Source organism: Myxocyprinus asiaticus, chromosome 25 (genome assembly GCF_019703515.2).
Source record: "Myxocyprinus asiaticus isolate MX2 ecotype Aquarium Trade chromosome 25, UBuf_Myxa_2, whole genome shotgun sequence".
Classification (NCBI taxonomy): Eukaryota; Metazoa; Chordata; class Actinopteri; order Cypriniformes; family Catostomidae; genus Myxocyprinus; species Myxocyprinus asiaticus.
In genome coordinates this window covers 5,216,446-5,237,381 of record NC_059368.1, presented here as the reverse complement: position 1 = coordinate 5,237,381, position 20,936 = coordinate 5,216,446, and the positions used below count along the sequence as shown (strand labels likewise).

At 37.0% G+C, this 20,936-nt stretch overlaps 1 protein-coding gene across 2 annotated transcripts; it reads right to left on the bottom strand.

Moving 5' to 3' along the window:
* Window positions 1-464: 464 nt before the first annotated feature.
* LOC127415660 (G patch domain-containing protein 2-like) lies at window positions 465-20,288 on the bottom strand. 2 transcript variants are annotated; one of them, XM_051654464.1, is made up of 10 exons: window positions 16,147-16,271; window positions 15,199-15,909; window positions 14,292-14,356; window positions 13,872-14,045; window positions 12,106-12,152; window positions 10,323-10,381; window positions 10,202-10,235; window positions 9,854-9,918; window positions 8,100-8,188; window positions 465-3,221 (listed from the first exon to the last, which is right to left on the bottom strand). In XM_051654464.1, the coding sequence occupies exons 2-10, from the start codon at window positions 15,891-15,893 to the stop codon at window positions 3,052-3,054; spliced, it is 1,398 nt and encodes a 465-aa protein (XP_051510424.1). In that variant the 5' UTR covers window positions 15,894-15,909; window positions 16,147-16,271; the 3' UTR covers window positions 465-3,051. The 2 variants fall into 2 exon arrangements, with proteins under 2 accessions (XP_051510424.1, XP_051510423.1); XM_051654463.1 differs by lacking the exon at window positions 16,147-16,271 and adding an exon at window positions 20,145-20,288 and having other exon boundaries at window positions 466-3,221.
* Between the last annotated feature and the right edge of the window lie 648 nt (window positions 20,289-20,936).

Sequence of the window (20,936 nt, the reverse complement as noted above, 5' to 3'; positions counted from 1 at the left end):
ATCAGTGGAATAAAAATGCAGTCTTAAAGGGAAAACAACCTCAGAATCGCACTCATTGATTATGTGAATGCGATTACTTCTCTGGTTTCCATGGGACCAGTACCCGTGTACTGGAGGCTGCTCAGTAGCACCATAGGAAAACACTTTTAAATTGATGAAAAGATATGTGATGGGAGACGCCACTTGTCAGTAACTCGGCAGAATGGGGTCAATGTCGGGGTACCGGAACAATCGGTTTGCAACTTGATGACTTCAAGTTTGATCATGTTGACCAGCGAGAGTTCTTAAAGTGTAAAACACATGAATATTTTTCCTGGTCTGATACAAGCAGTTTTTATGTAGGGCTGCATACGCAACTGCCATTGAAATTAATAGGATTGCTAACAGTTGGCTCGCTGAATTTATTACACTTCCTTGAAACCAGTTAGTGTGAGATGCATGACTGTGGCGTGTATACAGTTGGCTGGATATGGGAAAAATACAATAATCCAATTTTGAGCAGAGAATGCTTTAATACTGATCGACAGTATATGAACAGTATGTCACTTCATAACATTCGCAAAGAGACCACATTCATGTTCTTAAAATACTCCAAGAAAGCAATTGGCAAAAATGACAAAAAGTCTGAAGTTAATAAAAATGGCATGTTCATGGTTGGAGCGTTGTACAGATCATGAACAGACAACCTGACATGCTAAAATCCTAATTTGTGTCATCACTGGCTTGATACCTGTGCATTTCTGACATTAAAAGAGTAAAGAGTGCAAAAGAGTATAAAATACAACATGTTAAAAGGTTCATACACCCAAAAAATGAAAATTCTGTCATACTTTACTCACCCTCATGTTGTTCTAAACATTTATGACTTTTTTTCCTTCTTCTCTGGAACACAAAAGGAGATGTTAGGCAGAATGTGTGCCGTAGTCACTTTTATTGTATGGGAAAAAAGATGCAATGAAAATGAATGGTGACTGAGGATGCCAGTCCATAACATTCTGCCTAACATCTCTTTTTTCGTTCCGAGACAGAAAGTTATACAAGTTTGGAACAACATGAAGGTGAATAAACAATGACAATTTATTTTGTATTTCTGAGTGAACCATCCCTTTAAATTGCAGCCCTACACAAACCATATGCCAGATAGGAAGTGCTCTAACGACACCTTCTGTCTCACCCCACCAGTTAAAATACCAGTTAGATTATCTAGGATGGTTGGGGAGAGGCATTGAAGTTTTTACCAAACAATGCCGTGATCTACACCTTTACAAATCATCTGTGACAACCAGAACAGACAATCGTCAGTGTTATTATCACCCTGAACAGTTAATTCCCTTTTAATTAAGCCAATTCATTACATTGATCCTATTCATTACTCAAACTCTGCCAAGAAATACATGCATTTCACTGAATTTCAAATTACGAGGTGAAAACCAGCTTAACATGCAGGAATTAAAACGGAATTGACCCCAAAAACCTCATGAGAGAGTTCACCCAAAATAAAAAAATAAAATAAAAAAAGAAGTCATCATTTACTCCCCCTCATGTTGTTCCAAACCAGTATGATGGAGAGTAAATTATTTTATATTTTTTGGTGAACTATACCTTAAACATGCACGTGTTCTGACACAAGATCAATCAATAGTTGCTCTCAAAATGCATAATTTCAGCATTAAATACATGCAAACCTTCTTTCATAAGAGCGCATGTGGCCGGCGGAGCTATCGAAACCATTTCATTATTAGTGCAAATTTTCTGCACAAACATTCAGAAAAACAGGACCTAAAACCATAAACTTAATAAAAAAAATAAAAATAAAGCTAACAAATTCATTTTCTTGATAAAAAATTAAAATACAGGAGACACAAGGTGATTTGGACTGATCTAATGTGCTAAATTAACACAATTACAAGGCTTTCTGAAGTGAAAATTAATATTCAAAAAATATGTTCTAAAAATAATTAAAAAAAACAACAAAAAAACAAAAACAAATGTAACTTATAAAAACAATCTGCTAATTTCTGCTGGTATCCTCGGAGCACTGAAGTTTGGCTTTTGTTTGTCATAATGTATGAATAAATTGTATCCACGAAACCGGTCGAGAACGTCCTGGTCATAATTTCATAATACATTTTTAAAAAAGTAAGAAATTATAAATCAATATATTTTTATAAAGAAAATGAAGCCTTGCATTTTATTTAATAAAAATTGCCTCCACTGATTATTTTTATGACAAATAAGCACAAATTCCCATTACTGTAATGTGAAAAAATAAATATACTGTATATTTAATTGTAAAGTGCAACTGTAAGAATACATCATGGTAGCATTAGATGCACTGAAATGAATTTATGCTCATTGTAATAAAACAACTATATAATTGTGTGATTGTGTATTACAGAAATGATAAAGATATTGTCCTTACAGTAATGAGATTTTGTTTTATTATTCATAAGGGTTTTTCATTATTAAGAATTCTGGGGGGGGAAATGTGCTTAATTATCAGTATTGTTACCATGCACGTAATCTTGATGGTTCTAAAAAGAGGCTAAATTTTCTTTTAAGTACAATATAATTTCTGTGTTTTTTTCTTTTGATATGGGGTTAAGTATGACCTGGACATTTTTACTCCACTTTTTGTTTTTAGATAATGAATTGTTATATTGGTAAAAAGAAAAAGAGCTACATTTACTTGAATATAATGACTGAAACGTTTTCATTCTTATTTTTGTGTTATTTTTCTTGGAGTTCCTCAAAAGTTAAAGCAACTAACAGGTTCAGATGTCTCATTAGCTTTGACAGCAGTGTTGAAATGAATCGGTGTGTGTGCATGAGTGTGTTTGGCAGTAAGGCAGCTCTAGTGTCAGTCCTCGTCTGTGCCGGTGCAGGTCTTCTCTTTCATTCATTCTGTCTATCATGTCTTTTCTACATCTCAGTTTCTCTGACCCCAGTGCTGCACTCTGCTGGCTGGCTGCCGTTAACAGCGAGGTTAACGGTGAGAGAGGCCCCGCAGGCCCCTGGTCTTTTGTTTTTCTCCCAGTTCTCAGACGGTGCTCAATTAAACCCCAGTCCGGCTCCCTTCGGCCTCTGAGACGCTCGAATGGGCTCTGTGATTCCTCTACCTTCAGGGCCCAGACCCGACCCAGGGGTCCAACCCATACTCTGCAGCATCCGGTTCCCCACATTTGACTCCGGGAGTGGAGAAGCGCTCTCACCCACCACACCTGAGAGAGACAGAGAGAGAGAGAGAGGGATAATCCGCATTAAGTGATTAAGCTAACTGATTCTTGTAATAGATTTGAAGAGTTGAAAGAGAGTTTAGCACATTAGATCTTCAGTTGAACCTTGACATCAAAGCCTGAAATGCATTTATAAACACAAAAATACATTGAACTGTGCACAAGGGTAGTTGACAAATAACATGTCCAAATGTCCATCATTTCAACTATTCAAGATTTATGTTTAAATGTATTATCTCTCAAGACCTATGAACCTTTATTAGTTGCTTAACGTTTGTGGAACTACATAAGAGATCAAATAATTTGCACGCCAGAAAATGGTTAAATAGTTTTTTGCAAACTGAGAAACATTTCTATCATTATTTTCAAGAAGATCAGTTTGGCATTTTTACCAACATTTAAATAATTTCTCTCTCAAAAAGTCAAGTAGAAGTATCCGGGTCACATTTCACATCAAAATGAAAGCAAGGCTTTATTTTGGCAGGTCACAAAAATGCAGTTTCTTGATGCCACTTTTAGGCAACATCAGTTTAGCTGCTTGGATGAAAAGTTGAGTATCTTTTCTTCCAAGTAGATTTGGTTTCAAATTAGGTTTCGTTTGAATCGAATGTGATGGCATAAAAAAATATGGAAGCCATGGGATGCTAATTAAAAAAAAAAAGAATAGATGAATAAATGATCTGTTAATTATAATCTATTTAACTCGTGAGCAAACAAGAGCCGTCCAATGACAGGCTGATCTTACATCTACTTCGAGTGGAATGTGGGAGAGGGGGTGTGTCTTAAGTGAGTTGGAAGTTCATTGGTGGCTCCCACAAGTCAACTTTCCAAAGGCATTTTTTTAACTCAAATAACAAATGAGAAAGAAAAGCCATTGGTACATGCATGAAGAAATGCAACTGTCAAATTCTTTTTTTGATATGCAAATTAAAAATTGCATTTAAAAATTATTCATTAATATACAACTTTGTTACATCTAACAACATTTTTAAACATGAATTATAGAAACAAATTTAAATGTTTCTACTTATTTGTCCATTCATAAATTGGTTTATTTATTTATGTTTTTATTTTCGAATGAATAGATTGATTGTTTATTCCTTCATTCTTTTTTAATTGGCACCCCTCGGCTTCCACAGGGTTCCCACTCTTTTCAAGGCACAACTTAATTCGAACTTTCATTTTGCCGTTTCTGTGTGTTTTTGACGGTAGTTTCTCACCTCCACACAAGGGCTCGCTACATGGCCCAGTGTGATTATTAAATCACCGTAAAGCTGTCATTTAATTTAATAATGTGCTGCACACTTCAGTGCTCTACTCTTGTCATCTCTCTCTCTCTCTCTCACACACACACACACACACACACACACACACACACACACACACACAAGCACGTATGATGATCACGATAAGGTGTTTTCAGTGTGTGAGTGGCCGGCTTCACACATTCATTTTGAAGTGTACATCACTTGCAGATTATATATTTATTTATGAATAATATATAACAGACTTTTGCAGTTTAATTATCACGCAATATAAATATCTAAATTTTAATTTGATTGTGCATTCAAACATTAATTTTTATCCAAATATGTCATTCCATGACATCCTGCATTTTATAACTAATGCCATTTTTATGTCTAGATTCCTTGATTCCGTCTGTGTTTTCCGCATACTACATGTGGTAATCACGGTATGAATGAACTACGATCATTGAATTCTTGAAAATTAATTCTCATACTGAGGTTTAAAGGCAGAATCTCCATGCTATCAACTCAGGGTGTGAATTTGTTTAAAAAAAAAAAACAATCAGTAGTTCAACCATCAACATTGTCTAAACTTGGATAAAAAAAAAAAGAAAAAAAAAGTTTTTTTTGTACAACATCAATAATTAAACTATTGCGTCAGAGCAAAGCAGAGATGACAGCAGATGAACAGAGAATGTATGTGACAAGGATTCGTTCATGACAATTAATCGTTGATGTTGTTTCACAATGCACAGCCGCCGGCAGTGACAAAATGACATTAATTTGTGTATTTGACTCCTATTCCAAATCCCGATCATTACCATGCTTCTGTACGTGCAAAAAAATAAACCTTGTTAGCAACACAGTAAAACTTTATTATACTAAAATATTTCCCAGGACAAATCTTTTTTTCCAGGACCTTTAGGTATTTTTCTAATTTTCCATGACTGGAAAACTGCATTGCAAAATTCCAGGTTTTCCAGGATGCATGTGAACCCTGTTCCATAAAAAGACTGGGTGCCACAAAATAATACAAAGACAATAAATAGACAACATGTGTTTCTATGGACCCTTTTCACAGACTATGATGATGCATTTCCGCCTTATTCAGCAGCGTAAATCTAGCATTACGCTATAATTATTTTGTGTAAATTTATAACATAATACTTTGTATTATATTACCCTAGAAGTTGTTTTAAAGGTGCACTCAGTAACTTTTGAGTTTTACATACAGTATGTTTCAAAATTACAATTAATTTCTTCAGAAGTAAAACTTTAATGAAAAAAACTCAATTACAACAATTAACAGATGCAATGACGTTTCTAATACAGCTGCTGAGAGAGTGACAGTAAATTTGCCATCTTTTCTCTTCTGACTGTCGGAATCCATCGCTCTCTATTTGTTTCTTCATTTGAAAAGTTGTGGAAACGTAATAGTGGCGGGGTTTTTTTATTTTTATGTTGGAGCAAACTGGCAAAATTAATATTTGGCGTGGTCTCCCATTCACCGCTATCGAAGTTTACACTGCAGTTGTTTAATTCAGTGTTCCAAAACACGGAAGAGTAAAAACGGTCCATTATGCACCCAAAACCAAACATTTGTGTAGTCAGATTTACAAACAAATGACTCGGAGATATTTTTTTTTACTGCAGGGGTTGTCAAATTTTAGTCTGAAAAAATGAGCCGCTACTGAATTTACATCTGATTCACTTACTGACTGGATGCTTATGACAATGTGTAGTTGAAGATACACATTCACAAAAGGGTTTTGTTGTGAGAGATATGTTGATAAAACATATCCACCTTATTCATGGGGATCTTACTGGGGAAACGAATGTGGGTGGGATTTCCGCCGGAAGTTATTCTACAGCATTCCCTAGCTCTGGCTGCAGTCACTTTAAGACCCTGTTTACAGCTGGTAATAAGACGCGTTTCAGATGATCCGATCACAAAGGTCAGCGCTAAATATAGTTGTAAACGGGGTGCAAAATGTTTTGTCATTGAATCACAAAAAACACATCACATTTGAGGTTTAAAACGGCATCCCGGAGAGCAGCGAAGCACCACCTCTCACCTGTCAATCACCTGCCAAACAAAAGTTTAAACTTACGTGCGGATTTAAAAGGAAATAACAGTCCAATCCGAAAACTTGAAAAAGCGATTACATACCCAAGGATGAGAACTTCACGGCTCTTCCTTAGCGTGTCTGTCTGATTTGAACATGCAGGGTGACAAGATGACAAGCACACACATCTGAAGCTGAACTAACCTCCACTAAAACAACCAATAATTTTGCTCGAAATAATGCGTTTGTGCTTAGATTAAATCTCAACTGCATCTGGGAGAAACAGCATGCCTGTTTTGTTCGCGCTTTCTTTGTCTTTATGACTTTTTTGCAGTTTATCGTTCAGTAACACACTGATATAGTGGTAGATGTACACTACCGGTCAAAAGTTTTGAAACACTTACTCATTTTAGAATAATAGTAAAGTCTTCAAAACTATGGAATAACATAAATGTAACTATGGGAATTATGTTGTAACTAAACAAAATCAAATCTGTGTTATATTTTAGCATCTTCAAAGTAGTCACCCTTTACCTAGATTTTGCAGAAATGTACTCTTGACATTTTCTCAACCAACTTCTTGAGGTATCACCCTGGGATGCTTTTTAAACAGTATTGAAGGAGTTCACATCTATGTTGGGCACTTATTGGCTGCTTTTCTTTATTATTTGGTTCAAGTCATCAATTTCAAAAACTTTTTTTTTTGTAATTAAATTTTAGATTTATAATGAAATAAATTAATATGGTGGCACAATTATAATTTTGTCTACAAAACTAATTTCAAACATTTAAGCATACGCCTTCAGATCAAAAGATTTTTAAGATCATGAGAAACATTTCGGTCAAGTGTTTCAAAACTTTTGACCGGTAGTGTATGTCCATACGAAATCATACACGCTCTCCTCAAAATCCCAACACCACAGCGAAAGAATGAAAGGACGTACACCGCAACAACAGCTGTGTTAACTTGACAACGGAAGTAACACCCATATTTCTCACTAAGCATCACGGGACGTAGGAAAAAGATTATATATGTTACCTAAAATAGCATTCTTTTGTTTAAGTAAAGATGATTTAAAAAGACAAGACAATCAAACTGGACAAAGTTTCAGTGGAAGTCTCATAAATGAATCAGACTGTGATTTCCTCTCATCTTCCACATCTTCCTTCTCATGTTTCCGGCTCCTCACACACTCCGAATAGTTTTCTGAGAAATGTGGAATCGTAGCTCTGTGAACTTTGGCGTCACAGATCAGGGCAGGAATTGATGGGCTCAAATGAGGAAATAAGATCAGCACTGATCTGCCTCGCAGCTGCCAATCCAGTCACATGACCACCAATGAGTTTATCGTTACCACAGCAACAAGCCTCACTATCATCCTAGCGATGCTTGTTTCTGTGAATCATTTGAGATTTTTTTTAAAATGGCACGATTTACTTTTATTCAGCATGTGAGACTGGAGTCCCTATATTCAAACATTATGATCTCACAATTGTTTACATTGCTATGATGATAATGGGGTGAAGGAGTGTGTGTGTGTGTGTGTTACCGGAGGCTGAAGGGGCTGCTACAGGTGCTGCTTTTCGTCGCCTCTTTATATCTCCAGTACATAAAGAGCCAAGGTGACCACTCGTCTGTCTATAAGCGCACACACAAATATATCAGGGTGAATCTTACAAACACCTATCCAGATCACATTTCATGCATGTAAACGCCTCTTAAAAGGAATGTTCCAGGTTCAATACAAGTTAAGCTCAATCAACAGCATTTGTGGCATAATGTTGATAAAACATAAATTAGGTTCGACTCGTCCCTCCTTTGCTTTAAAAAGAAGCAAAAATCGAGGTTACAGAGAGACACTTACAATGGAGGTGAATGGGGCCAATTTTTGGAGGGTTTAAAAGCAGAAATGTGAAGCTTTTAATTGTGTAAAAGCGCTTACTTGAATTCTTCTGTTAAAACTCACGTATTATTTGAGCTGAAAAGATGTTTAAATTTAAGTTATGGTCTTTTTAATGTTTAAGGCATAATGTCGTCATGGCAACGAAGATGTGAAATTAACTATAACTTCAGACAATAAAGGTTAGTAACTGATTTTATCACTAAAATCATATTAACACGCATACTGTTTATGACTTGTGGCTATACTTTTGAGTATTTTAACCTTTATGGATTGGCCCCATTCACTTCCATTGTAATTGCCTCACTAGAACCGCAACTTTTGCTTTTTTTTTTTTTAAAGAAAAGCAGGGGCAAGTCAAAATTTATTTTTGTGGTAATCAATATTATGCCACAAATGCTGTCAATTGAGCTTAACTTGTACGAACGTGTTCATTCTGGGAGGTGAACCTGAAACCAGCCTGACTATACAGGGCTTCCTTAAGACCCTATGTCAACTAGTCATTCTGACAATGACTAGTCAGTTTAGAACATATGTAGTTTTGCACATCCCAAATTGACCCTTCACTAAGCCCCGCCTTAAAAGCGCTTCTGACCAATCCTGTCTTAGCAACTGTTGCCCTGCCACCATTACTCTGACACGCGTTTGCTATTTTCCAATGACAGCCTATGGGAGTAATGTGTGTTTGAGAAGTTTTCAGCGGGATTTTATCAAAATAATCAAAAATCATGTTGTTGCCGGGTCATTTGTAATAGTGACACGAGTTACTCAGAGAGGATACACGCAGTGTTTTCTTTCTTTAAAAAAATAATAAATAAATCTTTAAATAAATCTGGAGAAGAGCATTTTATGGACTAAACTGTGTCAGCCCTCATTCTCAATAAACATATAACTACATGTGCTCCAAGGTAAATTAAAGCTAATAACTGAACGTTAATTTATGTATTGATTCAAGTCATAGTAAAAGCGACAGAACAGTCACAGCATCAAAATGAGTGTGTTATGAGATGTTATAACCAGCTTTGTTCACTTAAGCTAATGTTATTTAATGTGTAATCCCTATTAAATGAAGTTTTTCTCTTTTCAAATGACTGTAATAATCGTTTGCCTTGATTCTGATTCAGTCTGCACAGTTTTAATCAAATACAGTGTGATTTAACAATTTGTTTAATAAAAATAATTTCAGATAAATATGCATTACAATGTCACTCTTCATACCAGCCCAAGTAAAAATATTATCCATTCTGTTTATGAAAATATTTTGCCAAAAACGCGTTCTTCGCGGCAAACTCCCATTCATTCTAATAAGGAGTTCTGCAGAGCTTGTGAGAGAGTGAGCAACCGTAACTAAGCAGGGCGGAGCTTTGCAAAGGGTCAATTAACTACACATACACACACATTACCTGCTGGCAGTCTTTAAAGAGCAGCTTTTCCTGTGGATTCTGTCGCTACGGGAATCCCAAAGCAACTGAACACACACAAACATGTCAAACACGTGTAAAATACTTCTCAGTGGATAATGCACATTTTCTATTTTTTAATATTTGTTTTGTGAATTTTTAAAAATTTAAATACTGTGTAAAAAAAAAAGGATTTCAGCAATTGTGCACATCTAATTTCTAATCCTAAATTATATTAACTAATCAACATTATAGTGACAGCAATTATCTTTAGATATCAGTACTGGCCATTGAAAAACCCATAACGTTCAACAACTAATTGAGAGAGCACATGTCTACTTGAGATCTTACCTGTTCTCTTCTCGCCCCAGAGCTGAACCACGAGCTGTAGAGGACAACAACGAAGCAAATAAACTCTTAAATCAAGTCTGATGTCAAGCTGTCAAACATGTGTGAGCAAAAGAGCACTTACTCATGAGGATCCTGAGATAATCTGGGTAATCTATCCGGAAGAATTCCCTGAGATCCTCCCTGTGTTGAGACAGAAAAAATGTCATCTATACATGATATTTTTACATTTTCTGAAGAAAAACGTGGTTGGCGCTTGCCAGTGCATAGCTCATTCTGAGAGGCTGTCAGGGTGTTGCTATGAGGTTACAACGTAGTGATTACTTATTGGTCCAAGTCAAAACAGCCCACTCCCAATTCTCTAGTCACTAGATATTGCTCAGGTCCCTCCTTCAATGCAAGTCTGTGGGACTTTTATTGCCTGTTTTATCGTCTGCGGAGTGAAAACTGTAAATCCGATTGCTTATAAAAGTAATAGCACACCTCAAATAAAAAAGCAACAAAATGTAAGATTACATTTATGTTTGTTGCACAAATGGTGGGGTTTAATACGCAAGTTTAAAACTTAGGGTTAAGGGCTTTGTTTAAATCCTTAACCCTAAATAAGAACAATAATGATAGTGATATTTGCCTTTGCAAACCCCACTAAAGTATTAAAGGTATAGTTCAATCAAAAATGAAAATCTCTCATCATTTACTCACCCTCATGCCATCCCAGATGTGTATTACTTTCTTTCTTCACCAGAACACAAACGAAGATTTTTAGAAGAATAACTCAGCTCTGTAGGTCCAATGCAAGTGAGTGGTGACCAAAACTTTGAAGCTCCAAAAAGCACATAAAGGCAGCATAAAAGTAATCCATACAACTCCTGTGGTTTAATCCATGTCTCCTGAAGCAATCCAATTGGTTTTGGGTGAGAACAGATTTAATTATGAATTCTGTATCACTATAAATCTTGACATCAGCTTTTTCCTTGGCGATCATGATTTCAAGCTTGATTACACTTCCTACAGCAACTTTTTGCGATCGGTGCATGTGTCAATCACTAGGAAGTGTAATCAAGCTTGAAATAGTGATTATGCGTAGAGACAGCAATAGCAAGATGTACAGTGAAAAAGGGATTACATTTTGGTCTGTTCTCACCCAAAACCAATTAGATCACTTTTGAAGATATGGATTGAACCACTGGAGTCGTATGGATTACTTTTATGCTTCCTTTATGTGCTTTTTGGAGCTTCAAAGTTTTGGTCACCATTCACATGCATTGTATGGATCTACAGAGCTGAAATATTCTTCTAAAATACTTTGTTCTGCAGAAGAACGTCAAACACATCTGGGATGGCATGTAAATGGAGTAAATGATGAGAGAATTTTCATTTTTGGGTGAACTATCCCTTTAAAAAAAAAGAAAAAAGATTTTATCCCGTTTTCTCCCCAATTTGGCATGCCCAAGTCTCACTACTCACTAGGTCCTCGTGGTGGCGCTGTCACTCACCTCAACCCGGGTGGCGGAGAACAAGTCTCAGTTGCCTCTGCTTCTGAGACAGTCAATCAGCGCATCTTATCTCGTGGCTCGCTGTGCATGACACCACGGAGACTCACAGCATGTGGAGGCTCATGCTACTCTCCGTGATCCACGCACATCTTACCACACGCCCCACTGAGAGCAAGAACCATTAATCGCGACCATGAGGAGGTTACCCCATGTGACTCTACCCTCTCTAGCAACTGGGCCAATTTGGTTGCTTAGGAGACCTGGCTGGAGTCACTCAGCACACCCTAGATTCGAACTTGCGACTCCAGGGGTGGTATTCAGCATCAATACTCACTGAGCTACCCAAGCCCCCCGGGTGAAATATTCCCTTAAATATGACAGTGGGTTCATATTTCAAACCCACGCACATACCTGTGACTGCTGAAGACAGGCCTGCCGCACGAGCCGTGCTTGAAAACCTGAAAGACAGAGAGAGAGAGAGAGAGAGAGAGAGAAAGAGAGAGAGAGAGAGTGTTAAAGGGATAGTTCACCCAAAAATAAAAATTCTCATCATTTACTCACCCTCATGCCATCCCAGATGTGTATGACTTTCTTTCTTAAGCAGAACACAAATTATGATTTTTAGAAGCATATTTCAGCTCTGTAGGTCCTCACAACGCAAGTGAATGGGTGCCAACATTTTGACACTCCAAAAAAGCACATAAAGGCATCATAAGAGTAATCCATATGACTCCATTGTTTTAATCCATATTTTCATAAGTGATATGATAGGTGTGGGTGAGAAACAGATCAATATTTAAGTCCTTTTTTGCTTGAAATTCTTCTCCCTGCTCAGTAGGGGGGCGATATGCATGAAGAAGGTGAATAACCATAATCACAAGAATAATGTGAAAGTGATCTGTTTCTCACCCACACCTATAATACAGCTTCTGAAGGTATAGATTTAACCACTGGAGTCTTATGGATTACTTTTATGCTGACATGTGTGATTTTTGGACTTCCAAGTTCTGGTCACCATTCACTTGCATTGTATGAACCAAAAGAGCAAAGAAATTCTTCTAAAAATCATTCATTTGTGTTCAGCACATGAAAGAAAGTCATACATATCTGGGATGGCATAAGGGTGAGTAAATGATGAGAGAATTTTCATTTTTGGGTGAACTATTCCTTTAAGTGACATATGTGGCTGCCGACAGACTTAAAAAAAAAAAAAAAAAAAAAAAAAACTTTAAATTACAGCCATGGCCTAATGATAACTGCGCATCTCAGATTCTTTATTGTGTTTAACAGAATTCTGTGGTGGGAATGACGGTGATGGAAATTATATTTTTAAGAATTCCTTTGTCTTGCTGAGGCTAATTTCAAAGCTAACACTTTATGAACCCTAAATAAACACAATGAAATAATATTTTCTCACTTTTAGCACAATTTGGCAAAATTACAGCTTGATTAGAAATTACCCTCAAAAATATTCTACTCACAACTGATATTTACCTTTGTTCTTTGTTTTCTTCAAATATCACTTGTCTCATATTTCATCTGAGGCAGGCTCTAGTTGACATTGTAAACAAATAAACTTTTTTTAAAACTTGATTAGGGGCAAAATTGTTTGTTGTAGTGGAAATGACACCACAACTGTGGGACATTCAGAATTTTTGAAAGATAGAAAAATCATTCTTACAGAATTTTATTATGTATTTTTATTGTTTAATATTGAGAGTCTGGGTCTGGGACAAGGCTAAAACACAAGCTATACATAAAAGGCATTTTTGAAGTACCAAAAATAAATAAAGGCCTGGTAAAAAGTTTCCAAGTCAGTTTTCATGAGACCTTTCATATAACAAATATATATATATATATATTTTTTTTTTATATAAAAATCCACCCATGGGAAAAGATCATGCCCAAAGATGAAAGAAAAAAGACATCTGTACATAGTTTAGTTTAGTTTACTTTGGTTAGTATGGAAGGCTACTGCACCCCAGGTTCTGTCTTTCACTGCATGTTTATTATGATTATATAATCGCAGGTGTTTTATATGGTTTGCTTGTCTCTCTGATGTCAGCTCTTTAATTTGAGTTGCGCAGCACTGTCCTCTGCTGGACAGAAATGTGAACTACAGCACAGAACACGGTTGCATTATTATGACTTTATAAATACTGTGTGTGAGCACTAACCTCTTTGAGCTCCCTGTGTCATTAAAGGGAATGCTCCAGTCAATATGCTGCTGAATACGGGGTCATTGAGGTCAAGCTCGTTAGAATCTCTCTCCCACCATGGCACCACGCCTGCGACTCCACAAGCCCCACCCGGCTCGCACTCATGGAACCAATCGCTCTGCTCGTCATCACCTAAAAAAAATAAACAACGTGCAACACTACGACCATGCTGGAAACATTCAGGGCTTTCCTTTCATTCTACAGATATAAAGTACATCATTATGAAATACATAATATACAATAATGTTTTTTTTATTTTTTTATGTTCTTATATTTCATCTCATTACTCTTTTCTTTTGTTATAACTTTGCCTTAACTGCAGTTGTTTTTAAATGTGCTATATAAATACACTTTGACTTGACATTATTACACACATACCTTGTCTTCCCTCGTCGTTAGTGTACAAACCCCCATCACTGCTGTTACTTACACTGCTCGTCTCACTGTCATCATAAACACAAACACAGAAACATTACATTTGTTTTAAGCCATGTGTGAAATATAAGGGGAGAATGTTTTTTTCACCCCCAAAACAAAAGAAACACACATTAAATTGTTTAAAAAAGTTACAATTATCTTAAAGCATCATTATTAATTGCATTTAAAGACAGAAAAATTATAATACAATTATAAAATAAATTATAAATATATTTTGTTATTCTAATTATACTTTAATAACATTTTGCATAAAAATTATTAATAATTAATAAAATAATTATAAATTATTTATATTTTTATATATTGTCCTACAAATTTATGGCGATTTAAGGACCATAAAGATTTTTTGAACTGTGATTATTTTCATGACAGTTAGGCACATTTTCAAACTAATATTTTCCTTTAAAATAAGCAATAATTAAAAGCAGTACAACAAATAGTATCATTAGAATTTAAAGTACATGTCGATGCCTAATTTGCACAATGCAAAAATGTCATTTATGCAAAATACTGTATAATAATTTATTTTGATTTTGGGGTGACCCATGTATGTTCTTGACAAGTTTTGTGAGATTCAACTACAGAGAAGATGTATGCGTGCAGCAACACATTTTCAGTGGATGAATTATCAAGAATTATTCATACATTCCAGTATTATCTGCTTGTTTCTAGAAGCTGTGCTATGACATTAAAACTGTAAAGAGCTTTAGTCCTGATATCACAGTTCATACTGATCGCAGGACAGATCTAAAATATGTCATGAAAATCTCTTGAGTGATCTTGATTTGATGGACAGAGTAAAAGGTAGAGGAGTAGGGACTACACAGAAGAAAAGATCAATTACCACCTGTCACTCATCTCCTCATCTGAGCCCTTCTGCTCCTCAAAGTCCATCTTGTCTTTGGCCGCATGTCCCGTCTCCTCGCTCTCAACCACCACGCCTTCATCCGCCGCATCCTGTGCAAGCCTCTGTGCCGTATACTTCCTTTTCTTCACGCTGCTTTTGCTTGCCTCGCCTACTTTCTCCTCCAGAAACTCCGCCTCCCTGCTGCCACCTGCTCCGGACGGTCTGGGAGGCGCCAGCATGGTGGCGACATCTAGTGGCGGGTCAACAGCCATGCGCTTGATTTTCCGACGTCTCCGTAAACTTCGCGTTCCAACGTCTGCTCCGCTCACATCGTCCAGCCAAAGCGGTCTCTTCCCCCTGCCAGAGTCAACGGCAAGTGGCGTACGCCGTTTCGCGCCCAGCTGCTCGTCAGAGTCACTGTTGTTGTCGCGGGTGTGAGCGCCCCCTGCTGCCGTAGAGGTACGGTAGTCTTTCTGCTCCTCCAGGCTGGATTCGGACCCTTCGCTCAGATGGCAGGTGTCCCATGGCGGGTGAGGGTTATCGGACCGCCGTTTCCGGCCACGCCGCTTGCGCGCCTGTCGTTTCAGCAGGCAACCGACAGCCAGGGCGTGATCTCCACCATCACCGAAACCTCCGCGGGCCTGTTCGGAACTCTCCTCCAAAGCCGACACCAGATCATGGACCAGCTCGTCCATCGTCCGCCGAAAGTGCCTGATTCAAAGGAACATTAGAAGAAGTTGAAGGAGAATTAGATGAAGAATGAGAGGCCAAAGATTAAAGGGTTATACACCCAAAAATGAAAATTATGTCAGTTTACTCTTGTCAGCTAAAACTGTATGACTTTCTTCAATAAAACACACACAAAAAAGTTACGACAGCCTCATTCACCATTCACTTTAAATTGTGTGCGTTCATATGCGGTTTTGTCAGATATCATCTTGAGACTACCTGCAGGGTTACAGCAATGTCTCCAACTTCTGCATTGGCTTGTGCACTATCAAACAGAGACACTGTGGCAGAACCTTGGAGACAGCAACAGGGTTTCCGTTAGCCGGTAATCAGTACCGCCGCTCCCTATACGCATATTTCGCAGTCTGCGTAGGGCACCAACTCCCTAGGGGGGCACCAGACACTCCACCGGCTGCCTTTACTGGCACGATATACGTTATTCAAGGACCCGGTAGCAGTTGTGGAACACAGAGGATCGCCTCATGCTCACACTTTCACTTCGCGCTCGCACCACACCGCGCAACTTTCGTACCGCGCCTTGAAGTGCAAGGCAGGTGTTCAAATGGCAGCTGTCTTGCCGCTGCTATCATGTTACAAAGTTCCGAGCTCTATCTGTGCTTTGCGGGCATATTCTACTGCTGTGCTACATTGATAAAATGCTTGGCGCAGGTATCAGCATAATGTCTCCCACCATCTGTTTCCCGACGGTCAATGCATGTGACATTAGCGCCGTTTGCACAAACTGAATCACTTCTCATGAACAACAGGTTATTAAAAGCGTCATATTACACGTTAACGGCATTTAAAAAATTTGTGGCATTAAATTAATTTTGCGTTAATGCGTTATTAATGTGTTAACTTCAACAGCACTAATATATATAAATACACTGATCAGGCACAACATTAAAACCACCTGCCTAATATTGTCTAGGTCCCCCTCGTGCAGCCAAAATGTTCACATTAACCATCACAATGGGGAATTTTTTTTATCTATGTGATTTGGAGAGTGGCAGGATTAATGGTGCCAGATGGGCTGGTGTGAGTATTTCTGTAACTGCTGATCTCCTGGGATTTTCACGCACAACAGTCTCTAGAATTTACTCCAAATGGTGCCAAAAACAAAAAACATCCAGTGAGCGGCAGTTCTGCGGATGGAAACACCTTGTTGATGAGAGGGATCAACAGAGAATGGCCAGACTGGTTTGATCTGACAAAGTCTATGGTAACTCAGATAACCACTCTGTACAACTGTGGTGAGAAGAATATCATCTCTGAATGCTATTCTGAGACGCGGGTTGGCGCTGTTTTGGTGGCACGAGGGGGACATACATAATATTAGGCAGGTGGTTTTAATGCTGTGGCTGATCAGTGTATAAATAATATATATAAACAAACATTTGGATGGATCCATCTATCTATCTATCTATCTATCAATATATATATATATATACACACACACAAACAATATATATATATATATATATATATATATATATATATATATATATATATATATATATATATATACACACAATTTCATAATATTTCCAAATGTGCATGTGTATAGTGTCTATACACTACTACTTAATACATATATTTGCACTTCTTTATATGCACTTCACTTGCCTCTACAATCCATACGTATTCTGCCTGTCTTTTGCAAAAGAGAACTTTCTGCAACCTCACAATGTTAAGCATGCAACACTGCAATATTTGCAGATGTGCAACTTGCACAACAGTACTACTAAGAGTAAGATGTGGGTACCACTTTGTGGGATATATATGTCTAGCTCACTGCAATTTACCCCTAACTGTAAATGTTCTGTATTTATTGATTGTATTTATTGTTTTTCTGTGAAGAGTTCTATTGTTATTTGTACTAATACATTGGTCTACTGGTCATGTATGTCATCTGTGCCAAGTGCTGGTCTTGTAAGATATGTCATATGTTTGCAGGGTTGGGGAGTAACAATACATGTAACAGGATGTAAAAAGTATTTTGATTACTGAAGAGATTACTTTGCATTTTATTGTCATTTGTTTCATTTAATATTTAGTCCTTTCAGATGGAAAACATTTCTACATATAAATGATGTGATCCAAAGTGCATTTGAACAGCGGTGAAACACTTTCTTATGATGTGTTACATTCATACGAGCAGACAGAGAAGTAAGTTTGAAGTAAGTTTGGAGCAGAAGAAATGGAAATAAACCTTGTGTAAACTGTCAGCTTTATGCTAAGATAAAATGCTATTTCTAGCCATTTTACATGCACGTTACCAGACACGATCATATTTTTTATCAAGAAAATTCACGTTAAATCATCACTTCTTTTTTCTAGTAAGACCTTTTATATTAGGGCAAAAATCATATTCTTGATAATAATTGTTGTATTGTTTTCCTGTAAAAATAAATAAAAATCCTTAAAACAAGATCAATTTGATTGATCTTGTTTTAGAAACAACACTGCATAAGATATTTAGGTTTTTCAGAGAATGTATTTTTAACATGTGTATTTTGTCTTACTGTACTGGCAGAGTTTTTATAGTCAAAACAAGTGAAAAAATCTACCAGTGCTGAAGAAGTAATCCAAAGTATTTAGAATACGTTACTGACCTTGAGTAATCTAACAGAATACGTTACAAATTATATTTTACAGCATGTATTCTGTAACGGAATACATTTCAAAAGTAACCCTCCCAACCCTGTATGTTTGTTATTTTTGGTTCAGGAAACACTGTTACATTTCATTCCCTGCCATACAGGAGAGAAATAAACAGTCCCTCCAGGATTCTTGCAAATGCAACCAATATCAGCATTATTTGCGGTAGCTTGCAATCTTTAATAATTTCCGCAAATTTCCAACAAAAAAACTTAAATCTGAGGGAATCCCATCGCTTTCCTTCATGTTTGACAGCGGCAAAACAAATGCTTGAAAAGCCTGAAGCAGTCGCAACATATCCAAATGCACAGCTGCCATTGTATCATCTCCATAGTAACAGTAAGTGTCTCCGCATCATCTCCTCCACGTTTTGCGTTCACTATCAAAATCCTTGTCTAAACTTTCGCGGGGCCGCAGACAGCACACATAGGCTTCATCACAGCTAGCATTTAATCTTTACCCTGTATGCTGCGAATGAGACACAAAACCTGTGTTTATACACAGAAACCCTAACATTCACTTAAAATCCCCATTTGTTGTGTAGTAAAATGTGATTAAAATTTGAAATGCTTAATACAGTAGGCTACGAATCTGAAAATAACAATATAAACTGAACACTTCTGCTGAAAATAAATGTTCATGTTTTTTACTGATATAAAAAAGGTCACATAAATACATACATTATATGCAACATATATTTCAATATATGACAAAAATTGCCATTTTCAAACACACCGATCAGCCACAACATTAAAACCACCTGCCTAATATTGTGTAGGTCCCCCCCGTACCACCAAAACAGCACCAACCCACATCTCAGAATAGCATTCTGAGATGATATTCTTCTCACCACAGTTGTACAGAGTGGTTATCTGAGTTACCATAGACTTTGTCAGTTCAAACCAGTCTGGCCATTCTCTGTTGACCTCTCTCATCAACAAGGCTTTTCTATCCACAGAACTGCCGCTCACTGGATGTTTTTTGTTTTTGGCACCATTCTGAGTAAATTCTAGAGACTGTTGTGCGTGAAAATCCCAGGAGATCAGCAGTTACAGAAATACTCAAACCTGCCCATCTGGCACCATGTGATTATCTAATCAGCCAATCATGTGGCAGCAGTGCAGTGCATAGAATCATGCAGATACGGGTCAGGAGCTTCAGTTAATGTTCACATTAACCATCTGAATGGAGAAAAAATGTGATCTCAGTAATTTGGAGCGTGGCATGATTGTTGGTGCCAAACGGGCTGGTCCAGCAAGAGCTGCCTGTGGCGGTGACCGGTCGAGCGAGTGACGATGGCAGGTCTCCACTACTGTCCCTTTACAAAACCACCCTGTGGTTGTGCAGATTGTCCTATTCAAATACCACAATGTTTACATGATACTTCATGGGTGACAGTAAAATTATTTCAATGAATATCGTCGTCCCGTGTCAAAAACTACTATATGATAATACCATGGTACTTTATTGTCACAGTGATCTGATCAGAAACACAGACATCAAACACAGAGCAAACCGACAGCTTCACAAATCAACTCCCGTATTAAGACACATACCAGCCGGTTCCCGCTTTACCGAAGCTCTTGATCTCGGCGGCGCGGAACATGAAACCCGCAGAAGACGACAGAAACTCACGGAAAAAGATCGGGGCCGTGCTGACACACCATAGCGCCTCAACAACAATACCGACAGACCGCGGCGGAAACAGACTACAACTAATAAAGGACACACTTCCGGTGATGAAAACAAATTAGGCACACAAAATAAAAGCCTTTCTTGATTTTTATTTTTATTTTTATTTTTTTTATTATTATTTTCTTTAATTAAACTTACCGAGAAAATTAATAAAAATAATTCTAAAATGTGATTGTAAATATTGAAACAATCTTAAAGAATTGCTCAAAACTAATCCTCTTTAACTTCTATATATCCTCTCTATTTTTTTGTATTTTCTGATTGAAAGTCTTCATTAATTGACACTCATTTTTTAACAATTTTCTAGAATTTTATTATTAAACATACACTGGAAGTTTAAATAATACTACTATTCAGAAAAAAAATATACTGGAATGCAAACCTCATTAAAACACACATAAAAAATATAAACAGGTGCAAGTGTCAAAGTGCAAAATAAAAATATTTATTATCTAATTATTTAATGATTACTTATAGTAATTACCTTATTTAAATAATAATAATAAAAAAATAATAATCTCAAATGGGACAGTGAGACAGTGTCTCTCTTCTATGTTTTAGGATACACTTGTTCGCAGTATCTCCATTAATGTGCTTGCATAAGAACGGTGATGGGGTCTGTGTGGCATTTTTTTTATATATATATATATATA

Coding starts and splice junctions, on each gene's coding strand:
- LOC127415660 (XM_051654463.1), bottom strand. CDS start 20,194: ATGTTCCGCGCCGCCGAGATCAAGAGCTTCGGTAAAGCGGGAACCGGC. Junction 14,046..14,291: donor TAACGACGAGGGAAGACAAG/GTATGTGTGTAA, acceptor TATTTTTTTTAG/GTGATGACGAGCAGAGCGAT. Junction 3,222..8,099: donor AGCAGCCCCTTCAGCCTCCG/GTAACACACACA, acceptor TGTCTCTCTCAG/GTGTGGTGGGTGAGAGCGCT.